We start from the raw sequence: 23,120 nt of genomic DNA on the forward strand, positions 1-23,120 counted from the left end.
GCATTCAGAGACCGGATGGGTCAGAGGTGCAGCTAACCCTGCAACCGAGACAGTCTGTTCTAGTTCCACTTTAGCGTGAAAACAAACAGACCTCAACAAAAGGAATGACTCTTCATCACATCTGAAAACTTTATTTAAAAAAGGCTTGATAGTACATTGAATAGGGTTTTGATTGATTCCATAAATGCTACTTTGGTTTTGATCTAAATATTTAGAGGCTTAACATGAAATACTTAAAATGCTTCGCGTTCTGGCCTTCCCCTCTTTAGAGGGCTAGATGGACAATTCCTGATATAGTGATTCTCATCTTTTAAAATTTGAGTCGTACTTTTAGAAGTTGTTGTAAATAACTGATTATTGTGTCACCTGGACAGAATTTTGCAACATCAATATTACACTGTAAACCAAAAATATTAACTTAACAAAAACTTCGTTCAAATGAGCATTTAGGTCCCGATTCAGCAAAGCATCAGAGCATGTGCTTGCAATTAAATCACATGCTTAAGTGCTTTGCTGAATCAAGACCTTAATATCTGTGCATTCTTACTGCATTGAAGGATATGTTTATTAAAATCCCTGCTCTCAACTCACCAACGACTTCTGGTTGAGATTCCTTTAAGATGCAGTTATACCTTGAAAGTGACTAGATAAAAACTGCACCTTCTTATTCAGACCTGCTCCCTGTGTGAATTCAGGGTCATGGGTGCTGGCTTTAGAGACAAAAGATTCTAGTATTTACTCCTCTTAGGTGAATTGGCTGTGAAGAACTCCGAGAAAGTGAGGTGTGTTCTAGTTTAACTCATGCATCATCTACAGGAATTGTTAACTAAACCTTTGCAGAGCCAAATTCTACTATGCTACTTGATTATACCTGTGCAACCCCACTTCTGTGGGGCTGCACAGATGTGAGGTCGGAATTTAGCCTGGAGAATCTTTACTACTAATGATGCTTAAGAAGGAGAAAAAAGGTCGACTTTCAGATTTTGGGCAGGGCTGGTACATCAAAAAATGAATAGGTTTTGTTCTTGTAAACCAAGCAAATTTGATTGGGAAATCACTGAGACATAAGGCATTTTTGAGGCATTTTTCAAAGTAGAACTGAACTCTAAGTCCCAAAGATTATTTTGTCCAATGGAAGGAGAATGGGAGTTCACCTACCACTCTGCTTCTCTTAAGTAGTTCTCTTATTGATTTTTCACGCTCTCCAATTTTACCTTAAAAGCATTTGACCATTCTCAGCACATCATTTCAGATTTCCATAACCTTCCATCTGAAAGCTGAACTGGTTTTCCATAGCTGTCAATTTAAATGATATTTGGATTGTGAAATAGGCACTCTTCTTCACCTTGTCTTTCCTCAAGGTCTAGGAAGTCGAAAATCATGTGTGTCACTGAGAGATGAACCAACCTACAAAATTTGAATCCTGATTTTGAACACCTCCAAAAGTCAGCTGTTCAGATGTGAAGTTTGGGTTTAGAAAGATAGAAGTGGATGCAAAATTCTGATCCAGATCCAGAGAATCAAAGCTTGGAGGTGTTTGGATCTAAGTTATTTGTTCTGCACATCTCTAGTTGCACCGCACTCACTGCAAAATTAAGAGTGCCTCCTGGTCTCTTAGCAGGCCAAAAGGATCAGAAATGGGACTAGTGGCTTTCATTGGACAAGCCACTATGTTTTCTTCTCCAATAAGATGCGGTCTTCAATAAGTCCTGATTTCCTGTCTGACTACTTCCAGCAGTACCTGAAGTTTGAATGTAAGATAATCTGCCACAAGAAAAAAAGGAGAGAGGAATGCTTAATTTGGTTTTTGAACTATGTTAAAACTGGTATTTGGGTGGAGTATTTTGTGTGGAGAAACAATTTATTTCAATACAATTGAAACTATGTCTAATACAGTCCATTCTTTAGCAAAAGGTATCGCTGCTACCTTTCCTTCTGTATCTTCTTAGACATTTTCAATGGTTGTTGACAGTACAGAACCCAGGGGCAATTTACTAATGCACCAAGTCTAAAGAAATCAGGGTGCAGGATAAAACACAGATGTGATCAATGCTTTATCTGAGAGACGAACATTGTATTAAAGGTGGCAGAGCTACCCCTGAAACTTTGTGCTTGATACCACATGGGGAAATCCTTTCAAAATATATCTGACTTATATTCCAGATCCATTGTCCATACATACTTCCTAAGATTTTTCTAAAGACAGGATAAAAATCTTGGTGTTCCATGACCAACATGTATATTTTGCCTGTTTACAAGTATATACTGGGAACTAGAGAAAACAAATACAGTATTTCCCTTCTCTTCCTATCAGCGCTTTCCCCAGGCTTTCAGCAGAAATCGGTATGTACAGCATCATCATTGGGGTCTACCAAATTCGCGGGTGTGAAAATCACGTCACAGACTGTGAAATCTCATCTCTCCTCTGAAATCTGGTCTCTGCCCACCCAGCTGTGAAGGCAGAGCAAAGAGCTGCGGCTGCTGCCCTGGTGCCCAACTCTGAAGGCAGCGCCACCCGCCAGCCACAGCAGAGAAGTGAGGGTGGCAATATTGTGACCCCCTAATAGGCTTGCGACCCCCTTTTGGGTCCAGGCCCCTAGTTTGAGAAACACTGCAGAGAAATCACATATTTTTCATGGGTTGGTCATGGCATAAATAGCAAATTTCATGGATGTGTAACACATCCAAGAAATTTGCTATTTATGCCATGGCCAACCCATGAAAATGGTGTGATTTCTCTGTGATTTAAGTAGACCCCTTATCACAATACATTTTTATTAGAGATGAGGCCAAATTGCAACCCTAGAACCAAACCCCTGAAATTTAGTGACATTCAGATCTGGAGCCAATCACTGCAGCTTGGGTCATCCTCTAATTTTAATTTCTATAGTTCCTTGTATTAAACCCAAACTTAGTACACACAGCCTCTCATAGGTGGTGATTTATGAATCCTGAGTAGAATCTAATACTACATTATGTTTAAGGTTATCCCTTTTATCAAATTTATACTCACAGAATGTGGTACGGCAACAGTCAGGTATTGTCCTGCTGATCACCAAGTAGTAGACTGGAAAACCACTTAAAACCATGGCACAGCCAATGCTGACATACACTGGGTCTGAGTAGAAAGACATTCCCACTGCGAAGAGGCAGATGACGGTGAAGGAGACAGGAATGAAGAGGGGAACCTGGGGAAAAGAGCACAGACCTTTCTAATCATATCTGACCATTGTAATTTGTCTTAATTTGTCCAAACACATTATGTGTTAACTTGTACCCAAATATTTATCAATAGCTAGACTCCTGTGTCCAGAAGACAAGAAACCTGGCCAGTCCAATCTTTCTGTACAGTCTGTCTCCAACAAGCGGGATGCATGATCTCTTGGATATGGTCAAATTTGCTATCTACTACATTACAGTAACACCACCAGCGCGTTCTCTCACCTCTCTTGATGAGGCATAGAAGCAGACATTAGTGACTATCTCAGGAGTTGCCATATATAAAATGTAACACCTTATGCAGCCAGGAATTTAGCAGGAGGCAGAAATCAACCATGCTCCAGCTGCTTTCTGAGTTTATTACGGACTGGTCTTAGCTCTCATCTGTTGATATTGCTGGTGGAAAATCGTGAGCATGTGCTACCATGAGTAGCATGTGCCCTTTCAAGTAAATGATTTTCAATGTGCTTATGTAGTGGCGTAATTCGTTTTGCGCAGTCTCTAGTTTGCCGCAGGGAAGGTCAAATAAGCTTGAGAGACTGCTTCATGCTAGCAGCACCATACTTCAGTGTACAGTTTGAGTACCTACCACTGTAACTTAGAAAGCTCGCTGGGAAGCCAAATGACCTGGGCTGTTTAAAGTTCAGGATAAATTAGCAGACCCTAATAGAACTGCAAAGTGGATTGTGGATCCAATCTCACCCAGTTTCCATACAATCCAATTGAAAAGATGTGATCCTAATCTCTGGAGAAATCTGACAGTTCACCTAAAATAAAAATCTCCCTTCTAGCTCTTTTAGACTCTAGTCTTTCGTAATCAGAGGTGATCTGCTGTTCATGCCGTGACTGCTATAAACTAACAAACAACTCACAGGCTCGTTTGGTTCTCTTTCCTAGTCTGTGTTCCTCAGGGTCAGCACACTTTAGCACACATGGCAGTTAGTTAATTAAGTAATGAAAAAAAGCCAAGCAAGTAATCACCTAGAAAGAAATTAAACAACTGGTTGGGAATTAGTTAAAAAAACCTCAACCTCCTGCATCTTCTGTATGTTCGGAACCCCTTGTAATGGAGATCATGGTAGCCAAACCAACTCAGGATTCAAATTGCAGTTCAAGGATCTCATTCCCGTGCAATTACCAGTAGTACTGCTCCTCTGTTCAGGGGTGTGTAAGGGATGAAGTTTCTCGCTTTTGTTAGTTTTCTATTATTTTTAAGCATAAAATCTTACAGAAAAAATGAGCAATCATAATAATTATACAAATAAATGGAACAATGTCAACAGTAAGGATTTTCCTCTATGGCCACTAGAGCGCAGCATCTGTACATATCACACTTAAACTGGTCTTTCTTCTTTCAGAAAGGCAGTTCCTCAGGCAGAAGAATAAAGCCTGTCTAAATTGTCATCTCTTCTATTCAATTTGTCTCTTTTCAAACTCTCAGAAGTGGTTTAAAGCCCAAATTTAGACCCAATAGAATGAGGTAAAAACCTTGGGAGGGGGAAAATCAGTACGTTGCTGATTTCTTTGATAAACACTCACGCTTTATCAAACGATTCTAGTTCAAGAAAATATATTTTTAAAAGGTGGTTCTCAGTGAATTTGTGGGTGCAGCCAGCATGCTGACTGGGAAAGTTGAGGGTGTCTTTTAATATGTTCCTTTAGCAAGGACTTGGAGTGGGGTGGCTGGCTGGGATGGAAAGAAAATTCACCCAGAAAAAAGGGTCAGTACAGTTTGGGGGATAGACAAAGGTTCAAGCTGGTGCTTGTTTTTTTCTTGAACTGCTTCACCAATCCCTCCTCTAACACATATAGACCACGGCACTCTGGCATCAGTAACTGGCTGGAAGCACCACACAGGCAGAGAATGGATATGAACAAATTCTTAGCATTTAAATCAGGGACGGACAAACTTTTGGGCATATAAACTGTATGGCGGGCCATGAGTGCTCACAGAATTGGGGTTGGGGTGCGGGAGGGGCTGAAGGCTCTTGTTGGGGGTGCAGGCTCCGTGGTGGGGCCAGAAATGAGGAGTTCAGGGTGCAGGAGGATGTTCCAGGCTGGTGGGTGGGGTGGGGGGTGAAGGCTCTGGCTGGGGATGAGGAGTTTGGTGGGTAGGAGGGGGCTCCGGGCTGGGACTGAGGGGTTCGGAGGTGGAAGGGGGATCAGGACTGGGGCAGGGGTTTGGGGCATGAGGGCTCCGGCTGGGGGTGCAGGTTCTGGGGTGGGGCTGAGGGGTTTGGGGTGCAGGAGGGTGCTCCACACTGGGATTAAGGGGTTTGGAGGGTGGGAGGGGGTTCAGGGCTGGGGCAGGGGGTTGGGGCATGGGTGAGGCTCAGGCGTGTAGGGTCTGGGTGGCGCTTACCTCAAGCAGCTCCTGGAGGCAGCAATATATCCCTTCTCCAGCTCCTAAGCGGAGGCATGGCCAGGCTGCTCTGCACACTGCCCCATCCGCAGGCACTGCCCCTGCAGCTCCCATTGGCTGTGGTTCCCGGCCAATGTGAGCTTCGGGGCCATAGCTTGGGGCGGGGTCAGCGTGCACAGCAGAGTTCCCTGGCTGTCCCTACATGTAGGAGCTGGAGGAGGGCCATGTCGCTGCTTCCAGGAGCCATGTGGAGCGGCTCCTGACCCCACTCACAGATGGAGCGCCGGAGTGGGGCAAGCCCCGGCCCAGACCCTGCTCCCCAGCGGGAGTTCGAGGGCTGGATTAAAATGGCTGGCGGGCCAGATTCGCCCTGCGGGCCAGTTTGCCCACCCCGATCTAGATAAAACACCATCCATGCACTTAGAGCTCAGCAGACTGTCCATCCAGGACACTCAACCTGGGGGGTAGACCTGACAAGAATGGCATGGGCCGGAGAAGAGGAGCATTGTGGGAGTCAGGAAAACTGCATAATCCAGAATCCACTTTCATTCCCCATTGCAAACAAGATGAAGCAGGGAAAATGGTAGGCAGGTTGAAACCTACCTTCCCTTCCTGCTCTTAAGGTGGTCCCTAATACAGCTGGAAATAGGAAATGCTCCCACATACAGGACTATGGGCTCAGGATGCAGCTCTCCAGCCCAAATTTTGTTGCTCTCATCTGCTAGACTATGTGTCTCCTGACCCCAAAGAGACAGACGATGCACATGAGTTGAATGGGCTAGATCAAAATTATGCCTTCTATAAGCTGCTGTTGGTTGATTGCTGTGCATTTCTTACTCCTCTAAAGCCTGTATTGGTGGTGGCTGTACTTGAGCAAACTTACAGCACAATGTTTGGGGGTGGGATGGAAGAGCTGTTGGAGGACCTCTCGGGGGAGAGGAAACTAGGGGCTGGGATAGAGGGATCTTGCGGGGAGAAGCTCTAGGAACAAACTAAGCTCAGGAGGAAGTTTTAGCTGAGGCTTGTGCTTTGTTGTGGCAAACCCCATGCAGGGTGTTTGGACACTAGCCTTCTTGTGTGCGTATCAGAGAGCGGGGTGGGGGCTGTCTAGTCTCACCAGATCTCCTGACTCCCAATCTGACCCCCTACCCATTGGACTATGCTACCTTCTTAATTAAACCTGACTGTTCACACCTTGGTAGAACACTGCTTTACTGAAGGCTGTCTGACCTTTCCAGTGGCAGACAAAAGGTCCCATATACCGGGTTACCTCTCCTAAGTCTAAATGGAACTGAGGCAATGCTCAGTGGTTTGAGCATTGGCCTACTAAACCCAGAGTTGTGAGTTCAATCCTTGAGGGGGTCACTTAGGGATCTGGTGCAATATGCTGCATGTTCCAGCTCTCAGTGAACGATGCAGAAAGAAGCCAGTTACAACAATGATGGGCCTGGCTTTGAAACCGGCCGTGTGTTACCTTGAATGGCCTGGGCAGCTCTGGGTGACGGTAACGATGGATGATGAGCCCCAGTGTGGCTAATCCTATGAAGAGCCATCGGGAAAAGCTGAAGAAATTCAGGAGGTGGTAGATGTCTCCAACGCACACCATGGCGGTAACCAATGGCAACTGGGGGGTTGTAAAAATGAAACATTCATTAAATCCTCATCCCAGCCTTTAGCAATTTAAACATGGATGGGTCAGAAACTCACATTTACAGTCAGCTGCAGTAAGGTAAAGCTGGCACGCTCTGGTTAGGGACCGATTTTAATGCTGAGCTGAGACCACTATAGTCTCTTCATATGAGGTTTCAGGTGGGAATGCATAGTAGGTAAAAGGCTGCATTTTTAAATAAAGGAGTTTTCACCGCTTCAATCAAAGAAGACACTGCTGGTGTTAGAAGGTACCTAACACCATGGCCATGCAAAATTGGTGAAACATTTTGCACAAAAATTCATTCCATGTGATTTCACTCCATCCCCGAAATGTCAGTGTTTGTAACATTTGAAGGACTCAATTATTGACAAAGAAAGCAGACAAAGCCTGGAAGAGACATTTTTGTGGGATAATTTTGAGAAATTGTTGTGTAAGGTGGAGGTGGCAGCAACCCTCTTAGTTTAAGCCACACGTTAAGTGGATTTTAAACTCAGGACAAGGAGCCAGGAGGTCTTGAGTTCAAATCCCACCTCTGTCACTAAGCAACTTTGATAATACTTTGCAATATGCAGTCAATGTAAACTCATTTGCAGGTGTGAATGAATATCCACAGAAACCTTTTTGCAGTATTCTATTCCTTTTACTCTTTAGAGACCTGAGAGTAACTTGATTCCCTTTAAAATCTCACACACCTGTCCAGACTTTGCGTAGTGACATGTAAAATAAGAAGCCAATCAGAACTGCAGGACAGTAGAAATTCCAATTGTAAAATCGGATCTCCTCACCATTAACATGACGGCTGGAAGGGGAGTGTGCCTTCGGATGTGGATCATGGAGAAGAGAGGAGGCCATTGACCCTCCCTTGAAGCCACAAATAGAGTCCTGAGAGAAGACATGGAGCAGTACAAGAACCTGAGTTCCAGTCTCCTGCATCTGCACTAGAGAACTGAATCACTGGTAGTTGAATGGGTGACATAAAACCAGCGTAAGTACCAACAATACAGGCTGTCCACACTAACCATGCTAATTAGGGTGCAGTTTAGCCCCAAGACCACACTTGAACTTGACTACATCCTTGTAGCTGCACCATCCTCTGCTAATCTATCCCACAGTTCCTGGCACAGCTTCCTGAAACAGTAGTTTGTGGGAGATTTTGAAAAACAAAGTCAAACTCCCTTTATTCTCTGGGAAATTCCCATAAGTCCCCAAGAACTGGCCCTGTTTCCAAGTTCATTTCTCATGTTAGAGGCCAGGGTGTTCTGGCACTGCCTTGGAGAACCAGCAATTCCCAGGATTGCTTGTGTGTCAACTAGCTGATGAGTGATATCTACTTGTGTGTTGTCAACAGATTTGGCGCCAGTGCTCTCCTCCTGTTTATACTATGAATCAGTTAGCAAGATTTAAAAGAATCTGACCTTGAAAATGCAAAGATCCCCCCATTCATGGTTCCAAAGCAGGACAGGGCAACCAGGATGGGAATCACAGAGACAAGTCTTTGGAAAGCTTTTTGTGCAAAACTCTGGAGGAAAGACACGCTTCAGTTCAGAAACAACCTGGTAATCCCTGAATGGCATCAGAATTAATGGAAAGAGCTGGATGGCCTTCCACTGAAAGGCTTAAAACAGAACTCCACTTACTCCCAAGTCTGCATTACCTATTCCTCTTCCCCCACTGCCATCTTGATCTCTATTTCTTATTCCATCTCCTCAGGCAAAGCTAAGAGATGTTATAGCTTGCTGATACTCTTGAAAATTGACAAAGCTGAAGGCCTTTCCGCTATAAAATCCATTATTACTTTCCACATCCTAGAAGCCTCCCCATCCCCAGCCACTTAATGTAAATTGATCCCTCCGAAGAAAACTAATAATGGGGTTACAACTCACCACAGCCACAGCCTGGGAAGCCAGCACATCCTCTGCTGTCAAGACTGTATAATAGGAAACGTTGGTGAGCATGTACCCCACAATTACAGTGACCACAGACACTATCACAGCCAGTGGGTTATTTCTACAAAAGCGGGAGAGAGACAAAGCGCTAATGAACAAAGCTGGTTTTTTTAACTCACAGATCAGTACTACCACGCCAGGCAGTTAGAAGAACTAGCACTCATTTTTCTTTCCATTTAAAAGGCAGCTTATTTTGAAATAATGCTGTCTCCAGTGGCTGATCTTAAAGGCCCCTCTCCTATTCTTACCGTTCAGGTCGGACCAGTTCTTCTCGCACAAAGCTAGTTTGAAACCTGCAGAGTGAAAGAAGACAGGTTATGGCAGAGTTTAAATGACGGCTCTGGAGAAGCACCGTAGTCTTAGGAGTTGACGCTGCCATTCGTTAAAGTACCCTGACTGCACATACCAGCCTGAATACGCAAACATCCCAGCATAAAAAGCCAAGGGCAGCTTGTCCAAAGCCAGCGACTGACTACTGAAAGCATCCTGGAAATTTTCAGTGTGGCCTAAAAAAAAAAGGAGAGAAACGCAGGGTTAGAGAGCACTGGAGACAGAGACTTCCCCTCTAGTGTTGCAAAAAAAAAAAAAAAACATTTGCAGAAGAGGTTCAATTTCTCTCTGTCTCTCATACAAGCCCAAGAGTTTGTGGTTGCAGGATCTTCAATTATTTATAATGAATTTCAGATTTGTTTTGTTACTTTAATTCACAGAGCTCAGTTGACTTGTTAGTGCACAATACAAGCTCTGCTGTAGAAGAGATTTTTGAAAGGGGAGTGATGGTGATTGGTTCCCTCTCTCACACACAGTCTGCTCTGGAGAAAGCAGATCATAGAGCTGAGGAGGCCAAACATGGCCTGAGAGAGTCTCTACTCGTAGAAAACCTCTTTCTAGACCTGAAATGAACTCCCTGACCCCCAAACTCTGGATGTGTGCTCTACTTCGAGGTTGCGCAGCCAGCTAATGCTGCTCAAACTGTGCTACCCCGACTCCTCAGCACAAGCACCGACCCCAGCCTCGTGCTGTGTACAAGATGGGAACCACAAAACAAAGAGCTCTAGGAGGTAGCACAAAGCGTGGAGTTAGTGGTCCTTTGGAGCAACTTCATGAAAGCACACTTTCCTGCCTACACTGCACTGCTCTCTCTCCACTGACTGCTGGAGAGGGAAGAAAAATTGAAGAGATGGAGGGTTGAGATGGACAAAAACAAAGGTGGTTTGGATGGGGATCCCATTTTATTAGGTGATTGAGAAAACAAAGCTTGTGGAATCAAAAGAAAGCTGAGGTTGAAGAAAACTAAGCAGCAAGTTAAAATAGTATTAAAGAGCCTAGAAAAAAGGGACAGTGTTCTTTAAAACACTTAAGAAATGGTAACTACAATAGACGGACAAAAAGAAAGGCGAAAAGGAAAGGAAGAGAGAAGATAGGACAAAATTCTCTGCCGGGATCAATGGAAAGGTGAGGGGGTACAATGGAGAAAGCTGCCTACGTTTGGGGGAGGTTATGTATCTTCTAAAATGTTTGCTGATAAATAAATACATAATAAAACAATTTATTGCAGGGGTGGCCAACCTGTGGCTCCGGAGCCGCATGCGGCTCTTCAGAAGCTAATATACGGCTCCTTGTAGAAGCACCGACTCTGGTGTTGGAGCTACAGGTGCCAACTTTCCAATGTTCACTGTTCAATCCCTGCCTCTGCCACAGGCCCTGCTCCCACTTCACTCCTTCTCCCAAGGCCCTGCCCCTCCCGCCCCCTTCCCCGAGCCTGCCGCGCCCTTGCTCTTCTCCTCACCCCCAGAGCCTCCTGCATCCTGCGTGAGGCACAGGGAGGGAGGGGATGCACTGATCGGCGGGGCGGCTGGCAGGCGGGGGAGTTGATGTGGGCTGCTGACATAATACTGTGGCTCTTTGGAAATGTACATTGGCAAATTCTGGCTCCTTCTCAGGCACAGGTTGGCCACCCCTGATTTATTGTTTGTGATGATTTACAATCCCTGTATAGTTACATTAAGTACAACCTGTAATTCTGAGGTCTCTGACCACAGTTCTCAGATCTCACTAGCATGACTCCTTCTACCACGGGGGTGGTGCCAGGCATCCAGAGTGTCGTTTGAGGGCATTCTGAGCAATCAATTGCTGAGGATTTTCTGGTTCAGGACAGAAGCACAGCCAGCCTGATGGGCTTTTTGCATATCCCATGAAGCTGGTTCGAGATGACAACCAGAAATATGAACGTTCACCCCGATCCCTTTATTCTCTCAGTGGAAGAGATAAAATGAGGACACAAGATTAATTATCCCAACTGTGAACACTGTGGAGGACTGGTCTACACAGGAAAGGTATATAACCAGTGTAACTCCTAATGTGCCCACTATTGTTCTGGTATGAGTGCCCTTTTTCAGTTTAGCGTATGTGCTTTGGAAGGGGTTTAAACTAAACACACACAAAAATGACACACTTATTTCAGAATATGAGCATCTACGCTGGGAGCTATACCAGGGTAACTATATCTGTTAAACTAAGGCAGTAGAATTATACCAGTCAAAAAGTAAAACCTTCCCATGTGGACAAGCCCTTAATGAATGCCCTCCGACAGATCACAGCTGAGCAGACCCACCTTGGGCCAGAAGCATCATCCCTGGCACAATGATGAGTGCGAGAGCCAGGAGTTTGATGACAGATAGGACATTCTGAAGCCTGGCACTCCAGCTGACACTCCAAGAGTTCAGGATGAGGACTATGTCTGGAGGAGAAGGCAAAGAACACCATATATAGCTGGGGCTCAGAAAAAAATCAGACAAATTTTACTCTCGTGCTTTTCCCATTGTCTCAGACTATTGCCCTGAGTACACTGAATAGAGACAGCAACACTCCCTGCCCTTGGTGCTGGGAAGAATTCTTAGAGACCAGAAAGTTCAGAGTGACAGATATTTTAAGACCATATAAATGACCCAGAGCATGACATTTCAAGTGGAAAATGAGGTTACAACTTTGAGAGTGGAGAACAATCTAGTTCACTTCCCTCACATTTCCTGTTGTGTAATCTGTGCCTGGCTGATGAAATAATCCATGAGTGCAATTTCATTTTAGCTTCTCTGCCTCAGAGCGGTCCTTGCATTTGAATCTACTGGGACTGGAAAGGCATGGAAGCTTTCACCTGTCAACGGCACTAGTTGGCATTCCCGAGTCTGAACCATATGCTGCTATATTTTGATGGAGCTTGCACCATATGCAGAATCTCTACTCCTAGCATCACTGTGCATAGCCCAGACATCTCCAATTCCTTTCTTCCAAAATGTCATCAGCCGGACGCAGCATCTAGCCAATACTAGACCATAAGTAAAAACAGACTATGAAACTTACTGGCTACAACTCTGGTTTCATTTCCCAGCCAATCTGATAGCAGTGCATGGCCAGTGATGATTTCTACTCTCCACCCAGCTTCGCAATCCACAGACCCATTTACATCAGCTTTGTCACTTCATTTCCCCCCGCTTTTTTCTAGAGATGGGCCAACCCAGAACCCCAGACCCTGAACTTTGGGTGGCTCAACATTTACTATGCAATCCAAGTTTCACAGTTTCATCTGTAATGGGACAAGCCCAAACCCTGGATGTAAACACCTCTGAATCTGGGGAGAAGAGGTTCAAAATCTGAATTAAAATTTTGTGCCTTAGACCTATATCTGCTTTATACTTACAGAACCCCAAGAGAGCGACAAGCTTCACAGCAGGAAGTGGGGCTGCACAGGGCGCAAAAAATGGTTCCAATATGTAGTTTCCAAATGCCAGAGAAATCACTGCACTATTGGCTGGCCTATCAGGAGGGACGGATTCATGGAGTTAGAAACTGACTTTCTGGTGTTAAGCGATTTTATATGCAAACGGCTACAATAAAAGAATGTTAACATTTGAAAATTTAAACTGGACAATAAAATCAGGAAATTTAGACTTAAGTCATGCTCGAAGGGCATATCAATTGGGGTGGGATCAGTTCTGGGTCCAGTTCTGTTCAATATCTTCATCAATGATTTAGATAATGGCATAGCGCAGGAGTGGGCAAACTACGGCCCAGGGGCTGCATCTGGCCCACCAGACATTTTAATCCAGCCCTCGAGTTCCCGCCAGGAAGCATGGTCCAGGGCTTGTCCTGCTCCGGCGCTCCAGCTGGGGAGCGGGGTCAAGGTCTTGCCCCACTCTGCATGGCTCCCGGAAGCAGCGTCATGTCCCCCCTCCAGTTCCTACGTGTAGGGGAAGCCAGGGGGTTCCGCACGCTGCCCCCGTCCCAAGCGCTGCCCCCGCAGCTCCCATTGGCCAGGAACTGCAGCCAGTGGCAGCTGCGGGGGCAGCTCCTGAGGACAGGGCAGGAGCTGGAGGGGGAACATGCCACTGTTTCTGGGAGCTGCTTGAGGTAAGCGCTGCCTGGAGCCTGCTCCTCCGACCCCCTCCTACGCCCCAACCCCCTGCCCCAGCCCTGATCCCCCTCCCACCCTCCGAACTTCTCGGTTCCAGCCCAGAGCACCCTCCTACACCCCCAACCCCCCAGCCCCACCCCAGAGCCCCGCCCCCAGCCGGAGCCCTCATGCCCTCCCGCACCCCAGCCCCCAATTTCATGAGCATTCATGGCCCGCCATACAATTTTCATACCCAGATGTGGCCCTTGGGCCAAAAAGTTTGCCTACCCCTGGCATAGAGAGTACATATATAAAGTTTGCAGACAATACCAAGCTGGGAGGGGTTGCAAGTGCTTTGGAGGACTGGATTAAAATTCAAAATGATCTGGACAAACTGGAGAAATGGTCTGAAGTAAACAGGATGAAATTCAATAAGGATAAATGCAAAGTACTCCACTTAGGAAGGAACAATCAGTTGCACACATACAAAATGGGAAATGACTGCCTAGGAAGGAGTACTGTAGAAAGGGATCTGGGGGTCAGTGTATCACGGGGTCAGCAACCTATGGCATGCATGCCAAAGGCAGCACACGAGATGATTTTGAGTGGCACTCACAGTGCCCGGGTCCCAGCCACCGGTCCTGGGGGCTCTGCTGTCATCCTGGGGTCCCGGACGCCAGCCACCCGTGGTCCCGTCCACCGGTCCCACTCAGCCTGCTGCCAGTCCCGGCCACCAGTCCCAGGGGCTCTGCTGCCGGCCTGGGGTTCTACCGCCAGCCCGGGGCTCTGCTCTTGGCCTCAGCCCAGGGCTCTGCAGCTGCCCCCAGCTGTGGCCCACTGGCCCCAGCCTGGGGCAGTGAGGGGTGCAGACAGGGTCAAGAAGAGAGCTCAGCACCCCCACCTTAAAAACTGTTCCAGAGCCACTGTACTGGGATATTTTTAAGTCCTGATTTGCTGCTTACATCACTATCATGTCACGTGGAACAGCGCACTGCGTTTGACGTTGTGCGTGCCGTCTGTCTCGATTTTTTTTTCTACTGTAAGTTGAGGGGTACATTTGACAATATGCCAGCTCCTAAGAAAGCAAAGTTAGAGTCTGTTCATTTCAGCCTTCTTGGACAGACACATTTGGGTTTATTGCTGTTTATACTTTCTGTTGTGAAAGTGTTGTTTGTCGCACATCAAGTGTTCGACGACATTTTCAAATGAAGCACGAGGAAACCTTTCTTGACGAAGCAGACAAGACTGAATCGATCAAAAAGGCAGTAGCAAGATATGAGAAGCAAAGCAGTGTTTTTAAATGCTTAAGTGTAAGTAAAAATCAAGCCACAGAAGGAAGTTACAAGATTGCATAGTGCATTGCAAAAAGCAGAAAGCTGTTTACAGATGGGGAATATATAAAAAGTTTTTCTCAGCAGTTCGGAGGTTTTGTTCAATGATTTGCCAAATAAAGATGCGATCGTATCTAGAATAAAAGAACTGCCTGTCTCTGCCAGAACAGTTGAGAGACGCGTAAGCGAAATGGCAGAAAACATTAATGAAAAGCAGACAACTGCATTAAAAGACACAGCAGTGTTTAGCGTTGCAGTTGATGAGCGCGTGGATATAAACAATGTTCCACGTTTGGCAGTTGTTGCAAGATATTGTGCTTCCGATGAAATCCAAGAGGAACTTTGTTGCCTAAAACCCCTGCCTGGCACAACAAAGGGGGAAGATATAGCGGAAACTTTTGTAAGCCATTTTGAAGAATGAGGAGTTGATATCAGAAAAATATTTTGTGTGACAACAGATGGTGCTCCTGCCATGGTTGGAAAACAGAAGGGATTTGTAAAGTTACTTGAAGATCAAATTGGCCGCCCGACAGTCAAATCCATCAAGAAAACCTGTGTGCTAAAATTTCTAATTCAGAGCTTAATAATGTGATGAATACAGTGGTGCAAATTGTGAATGTCCTTGTTGCTCGATCTGCTTTGACTCACAGTTTCAAGCACTGCTAGAAGAGACGGACAGTGCTTATAATGACATTCCACTTCACACAGTGATGAGCTCCCAAAATTTTAAGAACCAGTTCCCTACCAGGGGGGAGCGGCGGGGCTCCTATGGCTATTTAAAGGACTGAGGCAGCAGAGGCAACTGGATCCCCGGCCCTTTAAATAGCCCCCAGAGCCTCCCCTGCTACCCCAGGGCTCCTGGGGGCTATTTAAAGGGCTGGAGCTCCAGCTGCCTCTGCCCCCCCCCCCGCTCCTTTAAATAGCCATGGAAGCCCCACCGCTTCCCCCAGGGCTCTGGCCACTGTTTAAAGGACCGGGGCGGCAGAGACGGCTGGAGCCCCGGCCCTTTAAATAGCCCCTGGAGCCCCCTGCTATCCCCAGGGCTCTGGGCCCATAGTCACCTCCTGGTTCCCTCCCGGGTCTTCAGCAGCACTTCGGTGGTGAAGACCCCCGCCGCCGAAGTGCCGCCGAGAGGACCTGGTAGGGAACCAGTTCTTAAAATTTTGGGAGCCCTGGGGGTAGCGGGGGGCTCCAGGGGCTATTTAAAGGAGCAGGGGGGGCAGAGGCAGCTGGAGCCCCAGCCCTTTAAATAGCACCCAGGAGCCCTGGGGTAGCAGGGGAGGCTCTGAGGGCTATTTAAAGGGCCAGGGCTCCAGCTGCCTCTGCCGCCCCGGTCCTTTAAATAGCCGCGGGAGCCCCGCTGCTTCCCCCAGGGCTCAGGCACCCCTCTGAGAGGGGGGGGAGCAGAGAAGGGGCCGGGGGAGCCTTGGCTTCCCCAGCTGGGAGCTCAGGTGGGCCAAACAGGATGGTCCCGCGGGCCGGATGTGGCCCGCGGACTGGAGTTTGCCCACCCGCCCACCCCTTTAGGAACCGGTTCTACACTGGCTTCTAAATTTAGCAACCAGTTCTTGCAAACTGGTGCAAACCGGCTCCAGCTCCCCACTGACTTCACAGCAACATTTGGTGGCTAAGTCGTGGCAAGGTTTAGGTGCGCTTTGTAAATTGTTTTGATGCAATCAAGGCCTTTGTGTCAGAAAAAGGACAAAACTACCCCAAACTGAATGATGACAAATGGCTGTGTAAGCTCATGTTTCTAACTGACATCACCGCTCACCTAAACGAACTCAACCTCCGTCTCCAGGGTGCAGGGCAAATGGTTCTGGATCTTTATGAAGGCTGGAAGGCATTTGTTGTAAAACTAGCAGTTTTTTCTCGGGATATTCAAACTTTGACTTTCCGCTACTTCCAACACATAAAAGAGCTATCAACACGTTGCACTGTCAGTGTCGATGAGATTGGAATGTACATGCAAGAACTAGAATCAGAATTTTCTGACAGATTTCAAGATTTCCAGTGATTTGGCCCAATGCTTTCTTTTCTAATTAAACCAGAAAAGTTCAACGAAAGCAACTTGGATTTGTCTGTATTTCAGTGGATGGGTGTTGAAGATTTTGAAATGCAGCTCATTCAGTTAAAAAGCTCAGAACTGTGGGCATCAAAGTTTGGAGATCTGCGGAGTGCACTTGAAGCTACCAAGAGAGATCATGGGGCCTCTATTCTGACCTGTTGGATGTCCCTGTCAGTGAAATGTAACTGTTTGAAGAAAATTGCATTTGCAATGCTTTCAGCATTTGGATCCACATACCTGTGTGAACAGGTATTTTCACACATGAAATCTGTCCTCTGTCCCTCTCAGCGCCGGTTAACTGATCATTCAGAAGCCTGTGTGTAGCTTAAAGTATCCAACTACGTGCCAGACATTGGAAAACTCAGCAAGAAAAAGCAAGGGCAAGGATCACACTAAACTGATAAGATCTGCATTTTAATTTAATTTTAAATAAAGCTTCTTAAACATTTTAAAAACCTTATTTACTTTACATACAATGATAGTTTAGTTATATATTATAGAGAGAGACCTTCTAAAAATGTTAATATGTATTACTGGCACGCGAAACCTTAAATTAGAGTGAATAAATGAAGACTTGACACACCATCTGAAAGGTTGCCGACTCCTTCTGTATCACAAGCTAAATATGAAAGCAGCAAAGAGTCCTGTGGCATCTTTGCTGCTTTTACAGATCCAGACTAACACGGCTACCCCTCTGAAGCTAAATATGAGTGAACCATAGGCGCTGACTTCCCCTCTACCTGGAGGTGTTAGACCCCCGCCCCTCCACTCATAGGTGCCCACTTCTACTGGCGGCGGTGGGTGCTCAACCTAGGGTGACCAGATGTCCCGATTTTATAGGGACAGTCCCGATTTTTGGGTCTTTTTCTTATATAGGCTCCTATTACTCCCTGTAGAAGGGCTCGGCCGAGGCTCGTCCCTTTGCGGGGCTGTGGGGTATCCCACCGCCTCGCTACAGTTCACTCTGGGCCCTTAGGCAGGGGCTGAGCCAATAGTTCAATATGAGCCGTGGCCCTAGGTCAGGGCGGGGCAGCAAACACAGAGTCAGGAGCTCAGGCCCTTAAGCAGGGGCTGGTACGAGGGGGAGACTGCCACCCGTGAGTGGGGTGGCAGGGGGGACGCAGGCCCACCCGCTCCACTGCGTCCCAGCCCGGGGTCCTAGCAGCGGCAGAAGACTCACTGCTGTGTCAGTGGGGATCCTGACCGCAACACACTGACATTGGTTCTGGCCCTGCTGCAGCCAGGCCAGGGTCGGCTGCCCCCGGGCTACTTCCGGACTCCCCCTCGTAAGGTACCTGGGTTTGGCTGGCGTCCTCGGCGGTTTCGAGCACCATCGGTTCCTCCGGGTAACTTGCGAAGGGTAGGCTCGGCTGCTCCTCAGGGTAGCTGGCGAGGGGCAGGCTTGGCTGGCCCGGCCAGTCCTCTGGTTGGTCGCAGCCTGCCGGCATTCCCCAACCCGGAGCTAGGCCACAGGCATCTGACCTCTCTGGCGGCTGGCTTTCAACTGAGGTTTGCAGCAGGGCTTTTCTACTTCCTGTCCTGCGCCGTGACCACTGGGGGGCGGGCACAGGACCCACTGGCTCTGCCCACGTTGGTGCTAGGGAAGGCTCGTCCCTCAGCGGGGCTGTGGGGTATCCCACCGCCTCACTACACATACACACCCCCTCAAGGCTGGCTCCCGTCCATCGGGGCCAGACCCGTCCAACTCTCCCAGGCGGGACAAGAAGTCAGCATTTGTGTGGTCCTTACCGGCCCTATGGTGGACAGTATAAGCATAGGGCTGTAGTGCCAGGTACCAATGCATTAGCCTCATATTATTATTTTTCATTCTGACCAACCACTGTAGTGCAGCGTGGTCGGTGACCAGTATGAAAGGGGCCCCCAGGATGTAGTACCGCAAGGTGTCACAGGCCCATTTTATTGCCAAGGCCTCCTTCTCTATCACCGCGTAATTTCTTTCTTGTGGAAACAGTTTCTGACTGAGGTATATGACCGGGTGTTCCTCTCCTTCCACCTCCTGAGACAGGACCGCCCCTAGGCCTACCTCAGAGGCGTCCGTCTGGAGGATGAACTCTTGGTTAAAGTCGGGGCTGTATAGGATGGCAGAGACTGTTTTTGAGGGCCTGGAAGGCGCGGTCACACTCCGGGGTCCACTCCACACGTCGGGTGCTGGCTTTGGTCAAGAGTCCCGTTAGCGGGGCTGCGATGGAGGCGAAATCGGGGATGAATCGTCGGTAGTAGCCCTCCAGTCCGAGGAACTGGCATACTTGGTGCTTCGTGGTGGGCGTGAGGCCAGGGCCTGAACCTTTCCCACGAGAGGTCTCACTTGTCCCCTCCCGATAGTGTACCCGAGGTAGGTGGTCTCCTGCCACCCGATACGGCATTTTTTTGGATTGGCCGTTAATCCCGCTGCCTGCAGGGACCTCAGGACGGCCGCTACCCATTCCAGGTGGTTCTCCCAACGGCAGCCGTAAATAACGACGTCATCCAGGTATGCGGCCGCATACTCTCGATGAGGTTGAAGGAGGCGGTCCATCAGCCGCTGGAACGTTGCCAGGGCACCATGGAGCCCAAAGGGCATTCGAGTGAACTGGTAGAGGCCCGTGGGGGTGGCAAATGCGGTCTTTTCCTGAGAGGCGGGGTTGAGGGGGATCTGCCAGTATCTCTTGCTCAGATCGAGGGTAGTGAGAAAGCGGGCCTTGCCTAAGCGGTCCAGCAGTTCATCGACCGGGGGCATCGGGTACGCGTCGAATTTCGAAATGGAATTGACACGGCGGAAATCAATACAGAAGCGCTGCGCCCATCCGGCTTGGGAACCAGGACTACCGGGCTGCGCCATTCGCTTTGCGACGGTTCGATAACCCCCAGCGCCAACATCGCCCAGACTTCCTCCTCTATGACCTGCCTCATACGATGTGGCAAGGGCCTATTTGATTCCCGGATCACCACCCCCGGCTCTGTCTGGATGTATGGTAAACGAGGGTGGTGTAACCCGGCTGGGTGGTGAACGTTTTGGGGAATGCCTGCAGGAGGCATCCGGTCTGCTTTTGTTGCTCCACGGTCAGGGATTCTCCAAGCTGAGGCGTTGTGGAGTCCTCGGTCGGGGTTACACGGGGTCCTAGCTCGGGCTCCGGGGGGAAGGGATTAATTAGCAGGCCTTCTCGTTCTCGCCAGGGCTTCAGGAGGTTAATGTGGTATCGCTGGGCTCCTTTTCGCCGGTCCGGCTGGTTAATCTCATAGGTGACGGGCCCGACCTTCCGAACCACCTCATATGGCCCCTGCCACAGGGCCAGTAGTTTTGACTCGCTGGAGGGCAGGAGGAGCAGAACCCGGTCACCGGGTTCAAACTCGCGGACTCGGGCCTCCCAGTTATACGTTTGGGCTTGAGCTTCCTGAACCGCCTTCAAATTCTCTCGAGCTAGAGCTCCTGCTTGTTTGAGATGTCCCTGAAGCTGGAGGATGTACTGCAGAAGGCCCTGGGCTGGTGACGGGGCTTGCTCCCACGTCTCCCTCATGAGGTCCAGCAGCCCCCTTGGACATCGGACGTATAAGAGCTCAAAGGGGGAAAATTTCATGGAGGATTGGGGTACCTCACGGACGGCCAGGAACAGAGGCAGGAGCAACTGATCCCATCGGCGCAGGTCCTCTGGGGAAAACTTGCACAGCATGGTTTTCAAGATACAGTTGAACCATTCGACCAGGCCGTCGGTTTGCGGGTGGTAAATGGAGGTGCATGGTTGCTTAATCCCCAGGAGGTTGCACACCTGCCGCAGCAGCCTGGAGGTGAAGTTGGTGCCCTGGTCAGTAAAGATCTCCTGAGGCAAGCCCATGCGGGCAAAGACCTTGACGAGCTCCTCAGCGATGGCCCTGACGGTGATGCTCCGGAGCGGGATGGCTTCAGGAAAACGGGAAGCATAGTCCACGATGACTAGGATGTACAGAAACCCGGCCCTGCTTCTCGGGAGCGGTCCCACCAAATCCATGGCCACTCGCTCAAATGGCGTTTCCACAATAGACATGGGGATATGGGGGACTGGGGCTGTCCATGGGGGAGCAGCCAGCTGACACTCCGGACAGGAACTACAATACTCCCGTACCTCCTGGTGCACCCCAGGCCAGAAGAATTGGGTCAGAATTCAGGCAAGGGTCTTTTCCTGACCCAGGTGCCCTGCAGCTGGGACATCATGGGCGAGTTTCATCACCGCACATCGGTGGCATCGAGGCACCAGCAGTTGGGTCTGGACCTCTCCGGTGCGGGAATCTCGGTCCACCCGATAGAGGTGGTCGTGGCGTAGCTCGAAATGGGGCCAGACCTGGGCTCAGCTGGGTCAATCAGGGCACCATCGACGGCTGCCAAGTGCTCATACGCCCGACTAAGGGTAGGGTCCCCCCTTTGGTCCCGGCAGAAGTCAATGTCAACCCTGGGGTCGTCAGCAGACATAGGCGGGGGGTCCTCGGGTGCTCCTTCCTGTCTAATAGGGTCCAGTTCTTCTGCTTCCTTGGCGGGGTCCTCGCAGCAGTCCCCCTCCAGTGGTGGGGTGACGTCGGGGCTTTCCTCGGCGTTTGAACGAAGGACTCCAGAGAACTCTGGCCAGTCCCGTCCCAGGATCACAGGGTAGGCAAGTCGCGGACACTAACCAACCACCATCGTCCGCGTGACCCCATCCATGGTTAGTCAGACTCGGGCACTGGAATAAGGCCGGACGACGCCGTGGATGTACTGCAACTGGATGGTTCCCAGGCGGGGGTCCGCCTGGAGGCCTAGGCTTTGGCAGACTAGAGTCTGCCCACAGCCAGAGTCAACCAGGGCCCGCGTCTGGCATTCCCCGACAACTATGGGCACGGTGACCTTGGTGGTCTGCGGCGGTCGGGCACGGTTCTCCCCTGTGCAAACGTGCCCAAAGCTGCAATCCATCTCTGTGCAGTCCCGCTGCCGGTGTCCATGTTTCCCACAGGAGAAGCAGGGCCTAAGAATTATGGTCGGCCGGGCCAGGCCGAGCCTCCCCCAAGGCCCCTGGGGGGACTTCGCGGGACCCAGCCACACCCGCTCTCCGGGCCCGCACAAGTGGGTCCCTCGGGACATCTATAACGGGGCTCGTGACTCTGCGGAGGATTTTGCAGTTCGACCCGGGCGCTCGCCTTCCTCTCGAGGTTAGGGCGCTCGAGCCCTGGCGGGTAGCCCCGAGTAGCCGGTCCGACCGGGGCTTCCGCTGCAAGGAAGTCTTTCATGAGGGCGACGGTGGCGGCTACCGTTGGAGGCCGATGACAGAAGACCCAAGCCCTACCCCGCGACGGGAGGATATGGACGAACTGTTCCAGGATGACTTGCTCAGTGAGCTCCTCGGGGTTCCGCCTGTCGGGCTGCAGTCACCGCTTGCACAGGTGTCTCAGCTCCTGGGCCACCAGCCGGGGTCAGGCGCCCGGGGTGTAGGACAGACTCTGGAACCTCTGCCGGAAGGTTTCTGGGCTGATGTCTAAGGCATCTAGAATTGCTGCCTTTACCCGGGCATAGTCCTGGGCGTCCTCCGCGGATAGCCCCCGGTACACAAGTTGGGCCATCCCCGTCAAATACGGGGCCAGAAGGGTGGTCCACTGGTCAGGTGTCCACCCTGCGACGTGTGCCACCCTTTCAAAAGTCACCAAAAAGGCTTCGGGGTCATCCTGCGGTCCCATCTTAGTCAGTCGCACGGGCGGTGCGGGGCGGGGTGACCCGGCCGTGTCTCCCGGCTGGGGCTTCGTGGGGTGGGGCAGTGCCGTCGTCAGCTGCTGCAAGCATTGCTGCTGAAACTCAGTTCTTCACGGTCAGGTCCCGAATCAGCTGCTGCTGCTGTGCCCCCAACTGCTGGACGAGCTGCTGCTGCTGCTGGAGCTGGACCGCCTGCTGTCGCTCCTGATTCTCCGCCAGGAGCGTTAAAAGTTTGGATAAATCCATGTCTCCGGTGGGGGACCGTTCCCCCCCAGACCCTTTCTCACAGGGGTCAAGGGCTCGTGCCCACATCCTGGGCAAGAGTCCCCACTTCTGGTACCACGTGTAGAAGGGCTCAGCCGAGGCTCATTCCTTCGCGGGGCTGTGGGGTATCCCAACGCCTCGCTACAGTTCGCTCTGGGCCCTTAGGCAGGGGCTGAGCCAATAGTTCAATATGAGTCCTGGCC

General features: G+C 49.6%; 1 protein-coding gene across 9 annotated transcripts in view; it reads right to left on the reverse strand.

Moving 5' to 3' along the window:
- LOC112104704 (cystine/glutamate transporter-like) overlaps nucleotides 1-23,120 on the reverse strand; it is a 43,982-nt gene that overhangs the window by 13,216 nt on the left and 7,646 nt on the right. For 4 of the 9 annotated variants that reach the window (XR_003370073.2, XR_003370072.2, XR_003370075.2 and 1 more), the window contains exons 3-12: nucleotides 12,876-12,991; nucleotides 11,793-11,918; nucleotides 9,585-9,684; nucleotides 9,427-9,471; nucleotides 9,116-9,239; nucleotides 8,648-8,751; nucleotides 8,018-8,114; nucleotides 7,056-7,205; nucleotides 3,014-3,188; nucleotides 1,215-1,764 (exon numbers count right to left, since the gene is read on the reverse strand). Coding sequence is in view for 2 of the 9 variants with exons in the window: in XM_024197194.2 (XP_024052962.1) it covers nucleotides 1,700-1,764; nucleotides 3,014-3,188; nucleotides 7,056-7,205; nucleotides 8,018-8,114; nucleotides 8,648-8,751; nucleotides 9,116-9,239; nucleotides 9,427-9,471; nucleotides 9,585-9,684; nucleotides 11,793-11,918; nucleotides 12,876-12,991 (1,102 nt within the window). In the remaining 7 variants the exon portion in view is untranslated. Of the gene's footprint in view, nucleotides 1-115; nucleotides 1,765-3,013; nucleotides 3,189-7,055; nucleotides 7,206-8,017; nucleotides 8,115-8,647; nucleotides 8,752-9,115; nucleotides 9,240-9,426; nucleotides 9,472-9,584; nucleotides 9,685-11,792; nucleotides 11,919-12,875; nucleotides 12,992-23,120 lie in introns of those variants that run through there. The other 5 variants (XM_024197194.2, XM_024197195.3, XR_003370077.2 and 2 more) reach the window with 5 other exon arrangements.

Source organism: Terrapene carolina, unplaced genomic scaffold, assembly GCF_002925995.2.
Source record: "Terrapene carolina triunguis isolate 2854851 unplaced genomic scaffold, T_m_triunguis-2.0 Scaffold247, whole genome shotgun sequence".
Lineage (NCBI taxonomy): Eukaryota > Metazoa > Chordata > Testudines > Emydidae > Terrapene > Terrapene triunguis.